Source organism: Sorex araneus, chromosome 1, assembly GCF_027595985.1.
Source record: "Sorex araneus isolate mSorAra2 chromosome 1, mSorAra2.pri, whole genome shotgun sequence".
Classification (NCBI taxonomy): Eukaryota; Metazoa; Chordata; class Mammalia; order Eulipotyphla; family Soricidae; genus Sorex; species Sorex araneus.
The window spans coordinates 239745112-239762055 of NC_073302.1; the positions used below are offsets into that span (position 1 = coordinate 239745112).

Here is a 16944-nt window from a genome sequence, read left to right on the forward strand (position 1 = left end):
TATTTCAGATCTCAGATTATTCTGACAAGCTTCTAGAGCATTGGGGGTGGGGATACCTAACTTGAGTTATTCCTGGTGCATAAGGAATGACTTGGACTGTGGGGTCTGGGAATCCCAGCCTTTTGCACACAAAGCATACGCATTAGCCAGGCATTTTTCATTTAACTGTTTCTAAAAGGTGTGCGTGGCTGGAAGTACTCTTAGACCCCACAAGGCAGCCATGCATGCCATGTACGCTATTCCCAAGCCTTTTTGCTTTGTGTTGGAAGTTGAACCCTAAAAGTCCCCAAACAGCACCTTAACCCTTGGCATAAGCTATAGGATAGTCTTGTCCTGTGTTTGCTGTGCAGTTTTTATTGCATGCTTTTGTTTTTATTTTATTATTTTTATTAAACTTTAGTTTTTGGCTTTTTGGGTCACACTCGGCAGTGCACAGGGGTTACTCGTGGCTCTGCACTCAGGAATCCTGGCAGTGCTCAGGGTGGCCATATGGGATGCCAGGGTTGGGGCTGGGTTGGCCATGCGTAAGGCAAACGCTCCACCCACTGTGCTGTTGCTCTAGCCCCTCTTGTGAGTAGTTGGCTAGCTCAGAGCTGGTTTTACAAGCACAGAGTCCAAGGAAGAGGTGCAGAATTGTCATTGCTGCTATTCCTAACTTGTCTGTGTGAATCTGAACAATACCGTCATCTGAAAAAACTCACATGTCATGACAAAGTAAACACATTATATGCAGAAAGTATACACACTGTCTCCCCATTGAAAAAAAATAAGTCCTTCCCATGAGGGCATATCCGGTCCTGTGCTTTTGTGAGAGGGTACAGGCCAGACTTGGGGTGTCAGTGGCTCACCTTACTCCTCTCCAAGGGGCTGAGGGGCCTGCTTGCTACTGGGGGTCAGCCCCAGATGTCCCCTGTGTCTGCTGTCCTTGCTAGTATCCCGGAGGATATCCTCAGCTTGGGGAGCTTTGATTTCAAGGTCCTGTGCACAAGAGAAGAATGAGTCAGCCCCACCCCCTGTCCCAGAAGCTCCCAGAAGCCTTTAGGGGTTTGCCACTGCTTGGACTAGTGCAAAGGGCCCCGCCCCCCTCCCCACAATCCCTTTTGTCCTATGAGGTTAACTCAGATGGCTTTCTGTTCTGGCACCTTTTCAGGCCTTCTGACTTTCGGTGTGAAAGAATCAGCCATGGTCAGCAAAATCTTCACCTGCGTGAATGTCCTGGTCCTGGGCTTCATCATGGTGTCAGGGTTCGTGAAAGGCTCCGTCAAGAACTGGAATTTCACGGAGCAGGATTTCCAGAACGGCACCAGTAGGTTCTGCTCCAACAAGTGAGTGGTTTCTTCTGTCCTTGCAGCCGTCATTCGGTCACGCCTGGTGCCTCAGAGGTGCCTGCTGTGGGTGGGGACTTGGTTTAGACAGGGGTTAAGGAGGGGGTTGGAGCATCTCCAGATGAGGCCCTGCAGGGCTGGCCTGTACTCCTGGGCCCCACCCTGAACCCTCAGCGTGGTAGACCAAGAGTTGTAGGGAGATGGGCCAGAAAGAGAGTACCACAGGGTGGGCACTTGCGCATGGCCGACCCGGGTTCCGTCCCCGACATCCCAGATGGTCTCCCAAGCCCAGCAGGAGTGATCCCTGAGCACAGAGCGAGGAGTAAGCCCTAAGCCCTGCTGGGTGTGGCCCCCAAACAAACACAAATACAGGAAGGGAGTGCCTGGGCCTCCTGAGCACTCTTCAGGGATTTCTGTCTCTGCCCACACCCCCCACCAAAAATCCTAGTCTCTGCGTTGAGGCTTTAGAACGGAGATTCTATTGCATGTGGTGGCCCTGCCGCTGGGATCAGTACCACAGAGTTTTCTTAAGAGAAGAATTTAATTATTTTTTTCTTTCTTCTTTTGATTTTGGGTCACACTCAGGGCTTTCTCCTGGCTGTGTGCTCAGGGATCACTCTTGGCCATACTCAGAGGACAGTGTGTGGTGCCAGGGATCCAGCCCGGGTCAAGAGCATGCAGGGGCCTCTGAACTGTTGCCCCAGCAGGAGATTGAATGTCTTTGAGCAGCATTACCTCCCCCTATTTGCATCGTGTGGTATTCTAAAAAAGTTTCTAGTGCTATACCCGTGCCCAGGCCTCCCGAGAACTGCCTCCTCCGCCACCCCGCAGTCATTCATGTTATAACTGTGTGTAAGCTGCCATGCCAGGTTCAATCCCTACCACCCCCGGGGGCTGAGCCCCGCCAGGAGTGCTCCCTTAGTGCAGAGCCAGGACTGACCCTGAGCACCACTGGGTATGGTCCAAAGCAAAAGGATCCACTCTTTCAACCTCTTTCAGCATTTGGACAATGCTGTTTTTGAGACTTGAGTTTCTGGCGGTCACGGGCAGAATTTCAGGGGAGGGGCACATGGCACACAGCCCTGTGTCCTGAGGGTGCTGCTGGAGCAGAAGCTGCCATTTCCTTGGCACCGTGTGTGTGTGTGTGTGTGTGTGTGTGTGAGAGAGAGAGAGAGAGGGGGGGGGGTGCACACTGCACCGTTGAGTGTATCGAGGCGAGAGTGGCTCTGGGCCACAGCAGCCTTGCAGAGTCTGAATGGATTGGCAGGTAACGGCTGTGACTGAGGCCCGGGGGCTGGGCCCGGCGAGAGGCCAGTGTTCGCCGTGGCTTCTTTCGGGGCTGTGAGCTGTAACCATGGCTCCTTTTTTCCCAGTGACACTCAAATTGGGGACCCCGGTGCCGGAGGATTCATGCCCTTTGGCTTCTCTGGCGTCTTGTCGGGGGCAGCCACCTGTTTCTACGCCTTCGTGGGCTTCGACTGCATCGCCACCACAGGTGCGGCCACTCATGCGCGCGTCCCCCACACTCCCATCACAGGCTGGGCACCTTCCCCCCGGGCCACGCTTTTCCTTCCAGGGGCACGTGGCAGTTGTTGCTGTTCCCCACGTGGCTCCCATGTCCATTCTAGCTTCTGCCCATCTTCCCCCTCTTCATCACATCCCTGCTGGCCGCTTGTGACAGGAGAGTGTCACGTTCATGACGAGCCGAGTGGCCCTACGGCCACAGGGAACGCTTGGGAGGGCCCAGGGCTGACTGAGGGGTGGGCGTCTTCTGACCCCCACTAAAGGAAATGGCAGAGCATGGCTTCCGTGGCTGAAGTATGACTTTGGGATTCAGAGTTACGTCCCAGGGTGCTTGGAAATCCCAGGCGCGGTGGATGCCTCATAGACGCCCTGTGTGACCCCTGGCTGCTCGTAGGTGAGGAAGTCAAGAACCCTCAGAAGGCCATCCCTGTGGGGATCGTGGCCTCCCTCCTCATCTGCTTCGTGGCTTACTTTGGAGTATCGGCTGCCCTCACGCTCATGACGCCGTACTTCTGCCTGGACAAGGACAGCCCGCTGCCCGACGCCTTCAAGCACGTGGGCTGGGACGGCGCCAAGTACGCGGTGGCTGTGGGCTCCCTCTGTGCCCTTTCCACCAGGTGAGGCATCCGAGGCCCTTGCCAGGCATGGTGTGGGGTCAGGGTGGTCTTGGGATCTGTGGTCACGGGCCCTGCATGGAAACACACCTGGGCCAGAGCTAGCCCTGAGGAGCTGTTTCTCCCTCATTGTTCCTCTCAGTCACACCAAGGGTTGACTGTGTTCCTGCCACTCTGTGACACAAGCCCAGCATCTGAGTCTGAGCTGCTGCTGAGCCAGGGGCTGAACTGCTGCCCCTCTGTTGGCCGCCAGCCGGGCCGCCTCTCCAGACATTATTGGAATTTGGCCCGAGAGTAGAATCTACCTGGAAAGGGAAGTGGAAATCACCTTGTCCCCTGATACTCCTTCTAGCCGGTGTCAACAGGAGACAGTTGCTAAATGTTGACTTCTCCCAAAGAAACCCTCCCGGGCAAAGTGACGCATTTCTCTCCCCTTTTGTTCAGTTAGGAATGATAAGAGTACAGAATTCCTTTCTACCCAGAGTTATGGTTAGGCTCCCGTGCTAGGCTGTGATGAACATTGCCAGCTTTTTCACTGCATTCGTGCAGCTAAGTGCTGTTCTGGGAGCCCGTTTATAGAATTCGGAGATCATTGTGCTTAGGCCTCACATAGACTGGAGGTGAAAGGACTTGGTGAGAATTTGGGGTCCCCGTCTAGAGAGTGAGCTGGAGGGATCCCCTTATGGAGCGTCTGTGGCTGTGCTCTGGTGTCGCTGATGTTCTTCCTTTCCCTCCCGGCCAGTCTTCTAGGCTCCATGTTCCCCATGCCTCGGGTCATCTATGCCATGGCCGAAGATGGACTGCTATTTAAGTTTTTGGCAAAGATCAACAATAGAACTAAGACCCCGGTGATTGCCACCATCACCTCAGGCGTCATTGCCGGTAAGAACTAGGACGAACGTCACCTGCTGCTATTTCCATGGCAGAGTTATTATAAACTCCTGAGGAATGTGACTTTAGCCGTGCGGGTCAGTGAGTACGGGTGGGCGTGGTCTCCTTCAGCCCTCGGCTTTGATGCCGGCATGTGGTTTACTGCAAACAAAAGGCAGTTTTACAGGCGGACTGAGGTGGCTCTTAGTTTTCTTGTTCTTCTTTTCTAACCGGACAGAGCATAAAATGCACATCAACCCTTCAATGCCCCCTGGCCTTTTTTTGTATGGTTTTGTGTTCAGTGCTCAGGGCTTAGTCCTGGCTCTGCACTTAGGGAGCACTCCTGGTGGTGCTCAGGAGACCATATGGGATGCTGGGGATCAAACCCAGGTTGGCTGCGTGGAAGGCAAACCTACTGTCCTATCGCTCTGGCCCCTTTACTGAATGTTTGCCTGAAGAGCCTTAGATCAGGTCACAGCCTTGCATGTGACGCAAGTCAGCAGAGACATTTTGTCGTGACTGGAAATTCCCTGTCCATGTAGCCGAGCCCCAGACGTCGTCTGCTCAGTACTCCACAGGCTGCTCTGCCACCTCTTCTCCAGGGGCTGGGGAGGGCATTGATGAGTGAAGACCAGGGGAGGGCTGCTGTGGTTTTAGGAATAGTTTGAAATCAGCAGACGAATGAATCCTTTGAGCCGTGAGATGACTCAGGAGCCCCCAGCCAAGGAGAAGGGGCCCATGGCACACGCGTACAGGAACACGTGCTTCATCAGCTAGGAGGGGTGTTTGTTGTCTGCTTTTAACCCCGGGAGGCGGCAGCCACTGTGCCAGGGAACAGACATGCAGTGGGGGCCCGGGGCATGCAAGGGAAGGGGCAGATGCTCAGAGCAGCCGGCCCTCTCCAGGGTGCATCCGGGGCCATGGGTTCTTGTGGCTCGCCGGGACACCCGGACCCAGCCAAGGCCTGGCGCACAGGGACTTTGGTAGATCACTTGACTGTGCTTAAGGACTGAGGGACTGTCGTAGTAGTCACACCGTTAGCAAAGTGCCTGTTCCGTGGATTAACATTTTATACAGATTGGCTGCGTGATTCTATTTGAGAGTGATTGCACTTGTCAGGTTACGGAATGCCGTATGCCAAAATATAACTATTATGTTTTAGAGGTTTAGGAACTGGAAATAGTGTCCTTTATTTTTCTTTCAGTATTTACATGTTATTTGATCATACTTCCTGTGCTGATGAAGGAGATTAAGCTATAATCTTGAAAGAGTTCATAAAAACACCATTCACCAAGTCAGGGATTTGCGCTTTTCTCTGTGGGTGGCTTTCAGAGCTCACCTCACAGGCCGGGAATTGGTGGTGTCAAGTTTCTCTGTGAGTGGGACCGAGACACCTGTGACCTGCACATCTGGCCATCGCCCTGCTTCTCCAGAAGGCCCTTCGAAGAAGTGCTCTTTGATCCTATTTGTTCTCAACTTAAATTTCTCTTGGTTGCGGTGAATTACCAGGGCCCAGGTCTTTTGACAGAATAACAGTGTATGTTTATGTTTAAACTGGGGTTGATCCCATGTGTCTTGGAAGTGTTCCACAGTAGATCTCACCGAGTTATTTTTCAAGTGGGAAAGCTGATATATGCATACACATTAAGACACTTTCATACCGTACTCAGATGACAAAGGATTTTCCAATAAGTAAGTGAGCATGCTTGATTTTAGTTTCTAAAGGTGGGAGGTCATCAGTGCCAGAGCAGGTACAGTGGGTAGGGTGCTTGCCTTATATGTAGCTGACCTGGGTTCAATTTCCAGCACCCCACTTGGTCCCCTGAGCCCAACCAGGATGATCCCTGAATGCAGAGCCAGGAGTATGCCCTGAGTGCCGCCAGGTGTGGCCCCCAAACCATAATTAATTAAATGGGCATTTTAGTGAATGCCTCAGATTGTTTAGGAACCACACTGCTTTATAGGGTCACCTGTCTGGGTCAGGAGCTCCTACAGACTTCCCCTTCCCTGGCTTCTCATTGCTGATGCATGTGGGGTCATGGAGACCAGAACAATTAATGTTATTGTTATTGACTGTACGACTATCTCTGTGGGGGGGTTTGGGGGAGGATGGGGGAATTTTCTTCTTCTACGCCATATTTTTTGATGGAAAGGGCTGGGAGTGGGCTGAAGAGATAGCACAGAGGCAGGACACTTTCCTTGTATGCAACCAACATGGTTCTATCCCTGGCAGCCCATTGTTCTCCCAAGAATGGCCAGAAGTGATCCCTAAGCGCAGAGCCAGGAGTAAGTCCTGAGCCAAGGAAGGAAGGAGAGAGGGAAGAAGGGAAGGAGGGTGGGAGGACAGGCTTGAATAAGGGGTCAAGTAAGGACCAGCATCTCCTGAGCGTTGGGGTCCATGGTGGGGGGTGGTGGCTCTGGCTTCAGTGGGTGACGGGAACACTCATGGGTCTGACATCTCTCCCTCCCAGCTGTGATGGCCTTCCTCTTCGACCTGAAGGACTTAGTGGACCTCATGTCCATTGGCACTCTCCTGGCTTACTCTCTGGTGGCTGCCTGTGTGCTGGTCTTAAGGTATGTACGGCTTTTCCATCCCCAGTACAGACTCGCCCTGCTGGCGTTTCCTCGGGTCAGCTTAACGGTGTCCATACTTCAACTTGCAGGTTGGTGGAAGTACCACAGGGAGGGCAGGACCTTGTGGTTGATCGCATCCTTGAAAAGGGCCTCGAGTGGCCTCACACTGTCCTGTGTCCTCATTTAAAGATAGATTCTCAGCCCAACTTTGGACCTACATCCTGGGGGTCAGAATTTTTGGAGGCTTAGTTCTTGCAGTTCTTGCAGTCTGATTCTGTCCTTAGGGCAAAGGATGCTTGGGGAATGGCCCAGTAGGAATTGGGAAAACCAAGAGAAGCAGGGGCTGCTTGGGTCAGCTGTGAGGCCGGTTTTTGTGATGCGTCCTGAGGGCATTGAGCATCCAGGGTAGAGAGGGAAGGCCTCCAGGTTCTCTTTAAGCCATGTTGGATCTGGCCGAGGCCCATGGGCGAAAAAGCAGTTCTGGGTCGAGGCTCGGTGTTTCGGGATCCTGGGGTCCCACAGCACTCTCTACCTGCCACCCACGCAGAGCGTTACCCCGTTACTCCAGTTCTCCTCACTCCCAGGGATGAGCCGGGAAAGCATTTAGCATTTGCCACGAGAACATGAAGACTTGGCATTAATCACCCAGTGAGAGTCTCCTTCCTTCTTTTCCGGTACTTACTTTAGGCTTGCAAGACCAGAGACCCCATGAATCTCGATGCTTCCTGGTAGTCTTGGTGGAAGCAGTCATTGCCTGTTTGCTGAGCACTCGCTTCTTCCCCAGGGCCTAACATGGGGATCCTCTCTGATGGCCTTTCTCCGTGGATCGAGTGGTGTTATACCAGTTAATCTGCAAACCAAGTGGACTATACTATACACTCATACTTAGAAGCCACTTTCCGAAAGTAAAATAATTCAACGGGGAGAGAGTCTGTGCCTGCTGGGGATGGGGAGAGGATTTCAAATCTGCTGGATAAGAGTCAAACTCTGCTTATTTGGGATGGGAGGATAAGGATACTTTCTTTGTCGGTAGTTTTTGTCTTGGAAATCATGCCTAGGCTCCAGCCTTCCCCCAGCACCGGAGTTATTTATTTCAAGACACTCTGAGTTTTAAAATGAATTGATCCAATTAAGTCCCACAGAGTTTGTTCTATTCATCAGCCTGTAAACTCATTTTCCTGGCTCTCTACTCCAGATGGGATCCAGATATGATTGCTTTTTATTTCTTACCTGTCAATCCCTGCAGCTGTAGTTTTGTTGGGGGTGTTTTGATATCTTCAGAGTTTAAGGGCCAGTTCTACTGTATAGACCGAGAGACACCTGTCAGGACATTCCTCTGGGCTAGTTCGTGATCATGTTGGCCCCAAACAGAGACATCAATGAGGACATTGCCCAGAAGCAGGGGAGGAGGCGAGATGACACCCTCTATGTCTTCCTGGTGGGAAGTTCATCGATCTTAACTGTTTTCTATCTAGATTATACCTGTGTTCTACCCAACTGAATTTTATTATTGCTATTATATTGGGGGGACCACAGCTGGTGATGCTCATGTCTCTATGCTTAGGATTACTCCTAGTGGTGCTTGGGGGGACCATATGGGATGCCGGGGATCAAGACCAGGTCTGCCGCATACAAGGCAAATGCCCTTCCTGCCCAACCAACTGCATTTTGGAGACCTACTAAGAACTTGAGTTACTATGTGTTGTTCTATTTGGTTAAGGGGTATTGTGATGCTCATGCAGTACATTTCTTTCTAGGTACCAACCAGAGCAACCAAACCTGGTTTACCAGATGGCCAGAACCACTGATGAGCTAGACCACGTGGACCAGAATGAGCTGGTGAGCACCAGTGATTCCCAGACTGGCTTTTTGAGGGAAGCACAGAACTGTTCCCTGAAGGCCGTACTCTCACCCAGAAACACAGAGCCAACCAAGTTCTCCGGGATGATTGTCAACATCTCAACAAGCCTCATAGGTATGAGCTCCAGCTTCTCTCTGTGGTGTTTGGGGTAGGGTGGGGCCGGATCCCGGGATGGTGGCATGAGCTACTCGGGACTGTAGTGATGCTGCAGAAATGATGCCTCCTTCCCCCAGAGGATTTGGGGTGAGCCAGGGATATCTGGAAGCTTGAGAGATGACTTAATTGCTTATTCCCCCCTCCCCACCCTACCCCCCAGCGATTCTTATCATCACCTTCTGCATCGTGGCTGTGCTTGGCAGAAGCGCACTGAGCCAGGGCGAGTGGTGGGCCATCCTCCTGCTGGCGGGCTCTGCCCTGCTCTGCGCTGTGGTCACTGCCATCATCTGGAGGCAGCCTGAGAGCAAGACCAAGCTCTCGTTCAAGGTGAGCTGCGGGGCCCTGCAGGTTTTGGGGAGTTTTCAGCTTGGGCTCTGGGGGGTGTCTGGAGGGAGGCAGATGGACTCTGTCCACCTGGGCATGTGGACAGGGCCCATCTGGGGGGTTATGGACAAGGCCCATTTTGGATGTGGTTTTAGGTGTTGACAGGGCCCTCCTGGGGGTGTGGACAGGGACCACCTCACCCCAGACTGCTCCAATGACAGCCTCTGAACAGGAGGCCGTCCCTGGCCCTCACGCCCCGTGGCTCTCCCTAACTCCATCTTAGTGGGCCCTGCGTCATCACCAAGCCTTGGGGGTCACTGAGTGTTGGTGACCTGCAGAGGTTCCCATCCTTGATTGACCCACCGCCCCATTCAGACATAGAACCGCCCACTGCTTACTTGTACCCAAGCCTCCTGCTGTGTGACAGAAGCAGCTGCCCCCCCCCGCTCCTCCCCCAGCTCCCAGCCCTCCTCCTGCCCTTCCTTCAGTAGGACAGTCCCCTGAGCCACAGGGCTGGAGGCCAGCTGCCTTCCCTGTGTGTCTGTGTGCGCCCGCCCTTCTCCCCAAGTTCGGGTCCCTCTGGGGGTGCCCCACCTGCTGTCTGACACCGCCCCCGCCTCTCAGGTGCCCTTTCTGCCACTGCTGCCCGTACTCAGCATCTTCGTCAACGTCTACCTCATGATGCAGCTGGACCGCGGCACCTGGGTTCGCTTCGCCGTCTGGATGCTCATTGGTATGGGATGGGGGAGTGGGAGCTCGTGGCGGCCTCTCTGGGACCCCCACCCTGATGTCCTCAGACTCTGGATGCCCTTTTGTAGCCCCTCTGGGGGCGGGATGCCGGATGCGGGTCACTGCCCTCCAGCCCCCCTTGTCTCCGATCCACCCAGCCATGACCCCTGGGGTGGAAGGGAGGTGGCAACACAGATATGTGTGTGGGCAGCGGGAGGAGGGGAGGGGTCCCCAAACACATCTTTGTAGTGCCTCACACCAAACAGATCAGATATTTTGTTTTATATTTTGTTTTGGTTTGGAGCCAGACCCGACGGTGCTCAGGAGTTATTCCTAATTCTGTGCTCAGGAATTACTCCTGCTGGTGGTACTGGGAGACCCCATAGGATGCCGGGATCAAACCCGGGTCAGCCATGTGCAAGGCAAGTGCCCTCCCCGCTGCTCTATGGCTCCGGGCCTCAGATCAGATTTTTGTGGTGTCCAAACCGTACTGGGTGGCTTCAGCACCTTGTGAGTCTGATGCTCACTTAGGGAAGAAGCCGTGGGGACATTCCCAGACCTCAGAGCATCCTGTCGCCTTGCTGGGACCCCATCCCCCACCCTACTCTCTCTCTCTCTCTCTCTCTCTCTCTCTCTCTCTCTCTCTCTCTCCCCCCTCACTGAGGCTGTGGCATGGGAGGAAGCCCCTGGAAGCTGTGGCCCCTGTGCGCGTCCTGGCTCCTTTTCTCATGGCTCTTCCTGATCCCACAGGCTTCACCATCTACTTTGGCTACGGGCTGTGGCACAGCGTGGAGGCGTCACTGGCCACTGGCCCTGCACGGACTCCTGACGACAACCTGGACCGCTGCAAGTGACCCACGGCGCTGGGCCCTGAGCTCGGCCCCGGGTCGCCCCGGCAGTGCCCGGCTCTGCTCCAGCGGCTCTTCGGGCGCCGGTGGACCCCAGCAGGCAGCCCCGCGTGAACGGCAGCCCAGCCGAAGCCCGCCTGGGTCGCCCCCTGCAGGCTCCACACTGCCCCCGGACCTGGGACCACCGCAGCTCCCGTCTCCTCGTGGGCTCGGGCAGGAAGGAGTCCCCGCTCCCGCAGACCTCCCGGCACACTCCAGACTCCGCCCAGCCCCAAACAGTCATCTGGCATGTAAGATGTTCCACAGGACCCTGGGCCCTGCACAGCCGCCGTCACAACGGGGGAGCACAGCTCCCGTGCCTCGCCTCGGCTCGCTGCTGGCCTGTCCAGGCCCTTGGGACTGTGGCCCCTCCCCCCATTTCCTTTCCAAGCAGGGCTTGGCCCCGGAGGCTGGCTCTGCTCCTGCCTCTGCTGCTCCCCGTGGAACTGGGGGTCCCGCTGCGCCCATGTTTGTTCCCTCCCCATCTCTTGCTGCTTCCGAGCATGTGGCCCGTGGCACTGGGGCATGGCTCTGTCTTTTGGGGGACATCTGCAAGACAGCCCTGAGAACCCCGTTTCCCCTGGCTCCTTCCCCCCACATCCACCTCCTTCAGTGTGTCCAGGCCCCCTGGGTCATAGGTGAAGATGACTAGGTCCCTGTCCACCTCCAGCCATTTTGTGACACCTTCTTGTCATGGAGCTGGAGGCCTGGTGACAGCTCACCAACCCGGAAAGGGAAGGAGGGAATAGTCCAGTGCCCTGATACCTGGGCAGAGTAGAAACTCAGGATCCAGGAAGAGGCACAGATGGGGGTGTGGATGGCTGTGTGGACACTCCAGAGGACGCCCAAGCTGCATTTCTATCTGCCAAGGCCCTGGACGCAGTGGGGCAGGAAGTGGCTCAAAACTGTGACACCATTTGTCTCCCTGTCCCGGAAAGCTTTTGCAGAGAGATGCAAGGTGCAGGGCCCAGCCAGGAGGCTGCTGGTCAGCCATCAGCGGCCAGGTTCCGGCCTTCCCCCAGTCTGGTCACCTTTGGCTGAAAGCTTCTCAACAGAATTGGTGGGTCTTTCAGAGGGAGGTCATCAGAACCTAAAGCTCGGATTTCCAAAGAAAGGTGTTAAACTCTGCAGAGTGGTGCTGTAAAATATTTCAAGACGTGTAAGTTACTTGGGGGTGGCTTTGGTTGCCTGTTAACTGTTTGTTTTTCCCAATATTCTGGATATCTCCCCTCCACGCCCCCCATGTCAGCAACCAAATCCAAGGAGAACACTATGTCCAAGAAAGGTGGCGAACGGCAGCTGATCTTTCTCACTTTCTCTTAGTGGCTGCCTGTCTCCTGAGACGCAGCCCGCAGAGTGTTTACAGATGACGTTTCCCAACAGCGGAGATTGTACCACACTTGGCCCAGTGGCAGGTGTGTGGGTGGTGGCAGCGTGAGCCCCACTGCACAGAGGATGCTGGGGGCAGTGTGGGCAAGCAGCCCCTGCTCTTTTCCAGCCCTTTCCTTGTGCTGGTCCAGGCCTTTAGCTCTTGTATCATCAGGGCAGGGCTGGAATGGTGTTTGGACTGGTGACCCTCATCCTTCTGGTCTGCCCCCTCTCCCCGCCACGATCTCTCTCTCTCTCTCTCTCTCTCTCTCTCTCTCTCTCTCTCTCTCTCTTTCTCTCTCTCTCTCTCTCTCACACACACACACACACACACACACACACACACACACACACACACACACACACACACACCGTGCCCCCCAGTCCTGCACCTTGCATCCTCTTGCCCTGGGCAAGAACAGGATTCTGTGATTCTGTTTCACAGCTTGGTAGGTGTTTCCCACACAACCAGAGGTCCCACATTTCTAGGGACACACCCTTTAAGTGTTTCATGTCTGTGCGCCAGAACCAAGGAGTTCCCAAAGGAAGGACCCCTTTGCACCCCTTCTTGGCTCCTGTGACACCCCTCCCCACACACACCTTGCGTGAACACTCATGAAGCAACAGCCCCAGGGCCTTCCCCAAGAGAAAAGGGTGAAGGAGTCTCGCCTTGGGGGACCCCAATCACTGCACCCCACCTGCTCACACCTCAGCCTGGCTTTGGCCGAGAGGGAGGAGTAGAAGAGCCTTTTTTCCCAGGCTGTCTGGGAAAGGCGTTCAGACCTGCCAGGCTCTGCCTTGGGGGTCTGCTGCTGCAGATCCTTTCTCAGTTCAGCTAACCAGCCACCGGCTCCCACACTTGGGACACCCCAAACTCCAAACTCCGAAGCATTCCCTCTGCTTCTTTGAGCCCGGACATGCCTCCTACACCCGGAGCAAACCCCACCTGATGCCGCTGGGCCCCCCATCGGCATTCAGAGTACATGGTTCTGTCGGCATTCAAGCACCACCACTGACAAGAGCAGTGAGGTCCCCCCAGGTGTCCTAGGAGGTCCGGGTGAGGTTTGTGGGTGCAGCCACATCCCGCCTGCAGTGGGGAGTGTTGATGCTGCTGTGCAGAACTGTTCAGAGTTCACAAGACAGAGCCAAATACCAGTTCCGTATCATTGTTCTGTGTAATTTAAAGCGTACGTTTGCCATCACACTGAGTTTTGTATACAAGACTCATTTAGGGTGAGTGAGATGTATGTGCATTTTGTCAGACTTACATGGACTTTTTTTTTTTACAATGAAATACTCATTTTGAGAAGCTATGTATTTCCTCACTGAAATTATGATGCCTCATGGGTTTTTAAGGCAAGAAAAAAAAAACAGAAAAACACAGCAAAACTGACTTCGTATTAACTCTAATCCAGAGTCTCTGAGCCCGGTGCTTCACTGAGTGGCAGTGATCTCTGGAAAAAGGTGTGGCCTGGGAGTGTGGCCCCCCGACCCGTGAAGCGCCTCAGGATGTTCTCAGGGTCTGAGCTGGCCACCAGGCAGGCAGCAATGCCACGAAGATGCTTTTTTTTTTATCTAACTTTGTTAATTTATTAACAGGGTCGATGAATTCATAATTCTTGATGTCAAGCCTTTACGTTTGGGACTCATTTTCTTATTTGAGAAGTTATTATATATATATATATATATTTAAATAAGTTTCCTGCTTAAGTTGTGCCTTTCAAAGTCAACGGATCTGAGCACAAGAGTCATGGTCCCGAGGGTTGGTTTCTTGTCAAACCCGAATAGCTGTGGTTGCTGGAAGTGACCGTTTTCTCCTACTGAACATGGAGCCATTATTACAAGAGTTGAGTGGGTTTTTTAATTATGTAAATTGTATATTTTTTTGCTTGTTTGATCTATTTTTCTAATAGTTTTCTTAGTTTCTTATAATTGTAATACTCAATTTAGATCTCTGATGCTAAATGCCAATCACGTTGGTCTCTGCTGCTCCCTCCCTTTTGTATTTTGTTTTGAGAATAAGCCTAGATGTTCATAGTCTTAAAAAATTGTGAAACTCTCGTATCTCTTATTTGCAAACAACAGCATATTGACAACTTGAACCATGCTTTATGTTGTAAAATCAAGCCTTTTTTTTGGGGGGGGTGCTACATTATCCCATGCCTCCGCAAGTTTTAATAAATTCCTTTGGTGTGCCCTGTGTCATCTCAAGATTTTCAGCTGCGCTCAGAGGTCGGGGTGGAGGATATGTGGACGCTAATAGAACCCATCCTTTGCTACTGTTACCTTCCCATCTTCCCACAGCTGAATTTGTTGCACCTGTTTTCTGGCGGTTTGAGGAATGCCCAGAATGTACCTTAACCCGGGTGTACACCCCTCGTTTTGTATCCCTTCCTGATGTTGCCTTCCTATCTCCCACTCTCAAGCCCCAGATGGCCCCTGACCATTTGAGCGACCCTGCCAAATGCACATGGAAGAACTTGACTTGGGGTGTTGTGGAGCAAGTCCCCACAGCCATTCCTATCTTGTCCTTGGACCTCTGAACACTTGGGGTACCAGTGGCTTCTCCCTGCAGGCAGAGGGGCTGGGAGAAGGAGCGGAGCTGTTGTTATAAATCTTGGGCTTTCTGCTCCCACTTCAGAAAAACCTTTTTTTTTCTTGACCGGGAAGTCTGATTGAGTGGGCCTTCGCACTTAGCACGAAACACAGGGATTGTGGGTGTCCCCAGAAGTGAAGACAGAACCTTGGTGCTTCCTCGGGCCCCACCGAGCACAGAGAAGTGACCTAAGATACGCCGGCGCTCCGTCCCGGGGACACAGGGGCCCCTCCATCCCTGGGACAGATGGGTCGTCCCATCCCTGAGGAGCGGAGACCACGTGGTCCAGACCAGCGGCCGGAGCGGAGGGATGCAAGCACCCACCCATAGTATGCTCAGCGGGGACGCGCCGCCACCCCCAGGTGCTGCCTCGTAGGCGCCAGTGAATCCAGATCCTGAAGTAGATCACTTTGCCCCAGAGACCTCACTGGACCCCTGGAAAGGAAGCGATTTTGGGACTGCGCGGGTGCCTGGCTTTGTTCGCGTTCTCGCGGCGCCACACTGCCATCTAGTGGCTGGCTCGGGGCCCGCAGGCAGCAGCCTGCCCTATCGGACCGGGTCTCACACCGGGGTTGCAGTCTTTTTTTTTTTTTTTTTTTTTTTTTGTATTTGGGGCCACATCTAGCGGTACTCAGGACTTACTCCTAGATGTGCGCTCCGGAGTCGCTCCTGGTGGGGCTCAGGGACCATATATGGTGCCGGGGATTAAACCTGGGTCAACCTCGTGCAAGGCAAGGTAAGTGCCCCCGAACTGCACTTGTCCCTAGGGGCTTCTGTTTTGAGGCTTTGGGGTGGCGACTTGACTGGGAACACAATTTCCCGAGCTCCGTAGGAAACACTTTCAGTCACCCAGAAGTGGCCCCTTAACAGCTGGGCCTTGGCAGTATGGAGGACGCACAAGCAGTTCCCAGGTACCATCATGTGGTGGCGCTACGCAGCCCCAGAGTACAAAGATCGGAGTACCAACCCTGGATGACCCTGTGGCCCCGTTCCAAATGGATCAGTTTAAATTGACCAAGTTAAGTCAGTCTTCCAAGAAATGCAGCCAAACCTAAAAAGCAATAGGAGAGGAGGCTTAGGGATGGGGCTGGAGTGATAGCACAAGCGGGTAGGGCGTTTGCCTTGCACATAGCTGACTCAGGTTCAATTCCCGGCATCCCATATGATCCCCCAAGCAATGCCAGATGCCAGACGTAATTCCTAAGTGCAGAGCCAGGAGTAACCCCTGAGCATATCCAGGTGTGACCTCAAAAGCAAAATCATTGAGGCTGGGGCCCTGCTTTCAGCTGCGGAATCCCTGGCGGGGGGGATGGGGGGGGGGGGGGCGGAGGTGAGACAGTTGCGCCCTCTGTAGGCCAAAGAAAGTCGAAGAAACCAAAAGGCAGGAACATCAGCCTGAGAAGTCAGAACTTAATCCCAAACAGACCTGAGGGCTGGGATGAGAGTTAATGACAAGCCTTGGTGGTGGGGGTCCGCCCTGGCTGGTGGAATACACCCTCTACCCCAGGACAAATCACATCAAATTCTCACAGAAGGTCCCTCAAGTTTGTTTTAATATGCTTCAAACACAAATATGTAACACAGAACCGCATGGGGCCATCAGAGCGTGTGCCCCTGTCCACAGAGTCACCAAGTGTGCCAGCCCACCACCCCGCCTCCTCCCTGCCCTGACACCCCCAGGGCCTTCCAGATCCCCCAAGAGGTGGATGAGGTCTGCTGGGTCTGCAGCATCCGCACATGGAAACAGTTCCGGGGATGGGGGAGGTGGTGTCCGGGACCTGGGGTCCCCCAGGGCAAGAGAGGGCGGAGCGCCATGGGTTTGGGAGGTGAGGGCGGGGAGGACTGCCTTCCCCTCACTTGGTTGGGGCTAGGAGCCGGGCGTGATGAGTGTCATGGACAAGGAAAAACACGTGCCCGTGTGTGGGAAGGTGCCCAGGTCCTTGGGTCAGTGTTGGTGAGGGTGGGGGGCTTGGGTGCACAGAGGAGGGGGTACTTAGCTCTAACAATCTCTACGACTCGGACCGCAATAGGCTAACACACTGAACCACATCCTAACGTAACACTGAACTCTGTATTGCTGTGTCACTGCATCTAGCAGGTGCTGCGAGGGAAGCAG

At 53.9% G+C, this 16944-nt stretch overlaps 1 protein-coding gene across 5 annotated transcripts in view; it reads left to right on the forward strand.

The window, feature by feature from the left end:
- Positions 1 to 14432, forward strand: part of SLC7A1 (solute carrier family 7 member 1) — a 64846-nt gene extending 50414 nt beyond the window's left edge. For all 5 annotated transcript variants that reach the window (XM_055140976.1, XM_055140978.1, XM_004604549.2 and 2 more), the window contains exons 5-13: positions 1151 to 1325; positions 2699 to 2820; positions 3244 to 3466; positions 4206 to 4345; positions 6805 to 6907; positions 8665 to 8882; positions 9085 to 9251; positions 9873 to 9981; positions 10728 to 14432. In XM_055140976.1, the coding sequence (XP_054996951.1) occupies positions 1151 to 1325; positions 2699 to 2820; positions 3244 to 3466; positions 4206 to 4345; positions 6805 to 6907; positions 8665 to 8882; positions 9085 to 9251; positions 9873 to 9981; positions 10728 to 10831 (1361 nt within the window). In that variant the 3' untranslated portion in view covers positions 10832 to 14432. The remainder of the gene's footprint in view (positions 1 to 1150; positions 1326 to 2698; positions 2821 to 3243; positions 3467 to 4205; positions 4346 to 6804; positions 6908 to 8664; positions 8883 to 9084; positions 9252 to 9872; positions 9982 to 10727) is intronic.
- The last annotated feature ends 2512 nt before the right edge of the window (positions 14433 to 16944 follow it).